The 4,278-nt window shown below is 38.6% G+C and overlaps 1 protein-coding gene across 1 annotated transcript in view; it reads right to left on the bottom strand.

The window, feature by feature from the left end:
* The window catches only part of LOC306859027 (scavenger receptor cysteine-rich type 1 protein M130-like), a gene marked incomplete at both ends in the record, with an annotated part of 112,205 nt that extends 108,631 nt beyond the window's left edge, over positions 1–3,574 (bottom strand). Inside the window, 2 exons of the mRNA XM_079399837.1 lie at positions 2,335–2,634; positions 3,568–3,574. Of these exons, the coding sequence (XP_079255963.1) occupies positions 2,335–2,634; positions 3,568–3,574 (307 nt within the window). The remainder of the gene's footprint in view (positions 1–2,334; positions 2,635–3,567) is intronic.
* Between the last annotated feature and the right edge of the window lie 704 nt (positions 3,575–4,278).

Here is a 4,278-nt window from a genome sequence, read left to right as displayed (position 1 = left end):
TTCATTAAGATATTTCAAGATAATTTATATAATTTATTGAGCTGGGCAAGTTATCCCGTTATTATCGCGTTAACGCATTAATTGATTAACGCTGACAATTATTTTATCGCGCATTAATGCGGTTTTTTATTATTAAGAAAGTCCGTTGCTCACTGGCTCTGAAAACACATACAGACAAACGATGGGTCACAGGAGGGGTGTGATGTTGATCAGTACTGGCTTGGGATGGGTGTCATCATGCGTCTCAACAAATGAGAGCATTTGGGGTGTGCCTATAGAGGTGGCTCACATGAACACTCCTGATAAAATTATTTAGGCTAATCATCAACATTCACAAACCACTGTTCACTGTTATTTTTTAACAGAAAAGAATGCAACGTGTGCATAATCACGAGCATGTGAAGACAGTGGAGAAGCGCTCTTACTCAGCACAGTGGAGTGCATCGTTTTGTTAAAGGGGTCATATGATGCATTTTTAAAGAGCATTATTTTGTGTATTTGGTGTAACAGAATATGTTGGCTATAATGTTCAAAAAACACATTATTTTTCAAATACTCTAGGTCCTCTATGCCCCGCCTCTCTCAAACACTTGGTTTTCTACAAAGTCCATCCTTCCGACAAGTGCAGTCTGCTCTGATTGGCCAACTGGCAAAGTGCATTGTGGAAATGTAACGCCCCTTTACATAATCGCAAGCTTCAGCTTTCAAAATAAATGCAAAGACAGTTAATAATGTCCTTAGTTTTAGCATCAGTTCAAGCCAGAAAGGGGAACAGAGTTGCATGACAGACACAGTGTGATGCTTGTATGTATTTGCAAACAAGCCTGTCTTCCTCTCTCGCACATGCGAGCACACACACGCAAAACTCCGCATTTGAACAAATACTTAAATTTATAACAAAACATACTTGCAGTTGCTGATTCAGAAGTGCCAGATTGTCATAGCAAAGTCAGAATTACCTCCTCTTCTAGGTTCACGAAACTGTCGTTCATAAAATGCGTTGTGATAACATCTGGGTTGTGCTGTTCTGTTGTAAGTAATATAATGATTCCTAAATGCATCTACTTTCAGAAGGCCGAATAAAGTGCTTTTGCTTTCGCATAGAAACACACAGCGTTTCCCTGACACAACTGCATCAACACTACTGCAGTTACTGAAACCACGCCTTCTTTTCTCGTGTGAACATTTGGGCGGCATTACGCAAATATTTCCACATCGTGACGTAGACATGTGGGGGCGTGTTTGAATGAGCCGTTTTAGGGGGGCGTGGCAGAGTCTTAACTTTGATAAAGAATATCTTTTTGGTTTTGCAACTTCAGGGACCTTATCTATACACAATCAGCTTATAACACTCCAAAGAGAAATGAACACTTGAAATTGCATGACCCCTTTAACTTTGTGGTTTATTATTTTGAGTCATTTGGGTCTCTACCCACCCATCAAGTGTTGTCCCGTGCCGCACTCTGTTGCGTTGGGTCCTGTGATCGTGCTGGTCTCTACTTGGAAGGTGCCTGTTATAATATTATGATCGATCCTCTGGACTCTGAGGCTGAGCATTGTTTTTGAAGGTGACGGCCAAGAATGGTGACCCATACCTGGAATTTGTGCTCTGCATTTGGAGTTTGCAGGGCTTGTTTTGTTATTTATATTTATATATATTTTTATTTCTACCCGCCTGCACCCGTACTCTGTAGCGTTGGGTCCTGCGATAGTGCAGGTCTCTATTACTACTATCCTAGTTTTCTATAGGCTAGTGCCAGTTTACCAGGAAGTGACGATTTTGTTCTCTTTGACTCGAGTCAATTTAATCGTTGCCCAGCACTAATAATTTATAATATTTTGTTTTTCAATAAAATCCCCTCACCAGAGCAGATGACTCCAACATCTCGTCTATGAGAACATTCAGCTCGACTCCATGAAGAGATGGAACATTCTGAGAGTTTTGTTTCATTCCCGTCACAATCAAACACATCAGCCCAGATTTCACCGATTCCCTCTCCAAACCAGTCTGATCCCACAACAGACACAGCAGTCCCACAATTCAGCTGTCTACAGAGGACACTGGCAGCTCTCATATCCCAGCATGCATCACACACTGTGCCCCATTTACTTAAGTACTTCCGTTCAACTCGACCAGAACAGGAGTCTGGGCCGTTTACCAGTTTGAGATCAGTGTAATCTGGACAAAAGAAAAGAGAACAGAGAGTTTAGTTCAGGGGTGTCAAACTACACCCCTGGTTAAGTTAAACAAGATGAAACATGCAAAAGAAATATGTTTGGGGAAAAAAATGGTTTGTGATTATCATAATAAGTTGAAAACTACTGCCTCGTTACCAGAACATAACAGCCCAACGTCATTTTCATGGGTACAGTTGTGTTTGAGAGAAGATGATGGACAAAACGATATATAGGATTCATTTCCTCCGCACTGAATCTCTTGTGTCCACATCTGAGCATCTCCTTTCCCAAAAGCAGCTGCTCCCAGCACCTGTACAGGAGCCCCACAGTCCAGCTCTCTACACACAACCTCTGCATCCTGCTGGTCAAAGGCAGTGTCACACACTGACATCCACGTCTGATCATGAGGCACCTCTACTCTGCCAGAACAGCGAGAACCTCCAACCAGTCTGACTCCTTGAAATAAAAATGGGACAATTTTTATGATATTTGCTTAACTTATTGTCCTACTTCTTGCATTGTATGATTTATCATTTAATAGATAACATAAGGAAAATGTTTTTTTTTGGAAAACATTCAGAAAATTTCTCCATACTTTGGGTACTTGAGTCACTTTTTCAAACCCTTTACACAATATAAGCACAGCAGCAGTCTATTGTATGTTGGCTAAACTATGTATCATTGCTAGGACATTATGACTACTTCTTTCTAATTACATGAATTTTCTCACTACACACACCCTCAAACACCCACAAAACTATGTATGGACAAGAAAATTTGCATATATTTACATACTCTTTTCAAAACTGGTAAAGTTACAGTTTTTTAAAACTGCTAACAAGCATCAGTCAGTACTGAAGCCACAATATCAGAACTCTTCACACATTCAGCAAAAAAGAAGTCTAGACGGAGCATACTGTGAATCTTTTTTCATTACTTTCACGCCAAATGCATTCAGATTTTTTAAAATCCACTTTTGTTATTCATACTTCACTATCTGCAAAGCATTATATATTTGAGGCACATTTTTCAAAAGCTAACACTGTCACGGTTCAGTGGACAAACACAAAGAGGAAGAAGTTTCAATGTAAACAGTCTTTAATAAATCCACACAAGGGCAGACAGGCAGGATTCAGGAACCACACATATGGACACAGTGTAGACAAGTAGACCGGATGCTAAACTGAGAACTGAAAACAGCTAATAAAGGGTAACTAATGATGATAATTAATGACACACACCTGAACCAAATGACACAATCAACAGGAGACAGAAAGGTCACACAGAGCACAAGGGGAATGAAAATCACAACAAAAACGTCCAGGGGTGTGACAAACACACTGCTTTCAAAACTGATAAAAGCCCATTCAGTTCAGACTGATGGCAAACTGTCCATTTCTGCGGGAATTAAATTGAATTATATAATCTTAGCAGAATATTTACAATGAAATTAAATAATAATTATTCCAAACACAACTAGCAGGAGTTTCAGCTAAAAGTCAACCTAGATGTCCTATTTTTAGTCCTTTTATCCCGGTTATCTTTTGGTAATGGGGATGGCTTCCGAATAATTTTATATGGATACATGGATCAAGGAAGAAACATTGGTGGGAAAAAAAGAGAGAGAGAGGGTGGACTGTTGATGTTTACTTTATTTTATTTTTTGTAATTACAGATTTTTTTTACAATCGATACTTGAGTCCATTTTTCAAAACTCTTCAGAGCACAAAGTGTGATTTTTTATCATTGCTTTGGGACAAAGTGCATTCAATAACTACATCATTCAAATTACATAAATTCTTTCCTCACTGTAACACTTTATAATAACGTTCAATTGTAAGTCATTTATAAGTGATTAGTTAATGATGAACTAATAATTTACAAAACATTCATATTACAATTTGTGTATGTTTTGATAATTCATTTACAAGTAATTTACAAGTAATTACACTCTAAAAAATGCTGGGTTATTTTTTTTTAACCCAAATGCTGGGTTCAGCCTGTTGGGTCATTTTATTGGGTTATTTTAATGCTGGGTTGAACTCTCTGGTAAAACTTCTCAACAACGCAGCTGTTGAGAGCACAGGCTTTTTAAAGGTC

This window comes from Barbus barbus (assembly GCF_936440315.1).
Source record: "Barbus barbus genome assembly, chromosome: 39".
Lineage (NCBI taxonomy): Eukaryota > Metazoa > Chordata > Actinopteri > Cypriniformes > Cyprinidae > Barbus > Barbus barbus.
This window is presented reverse-complemented; position numbering and strand designations above follow the sequence as displayed.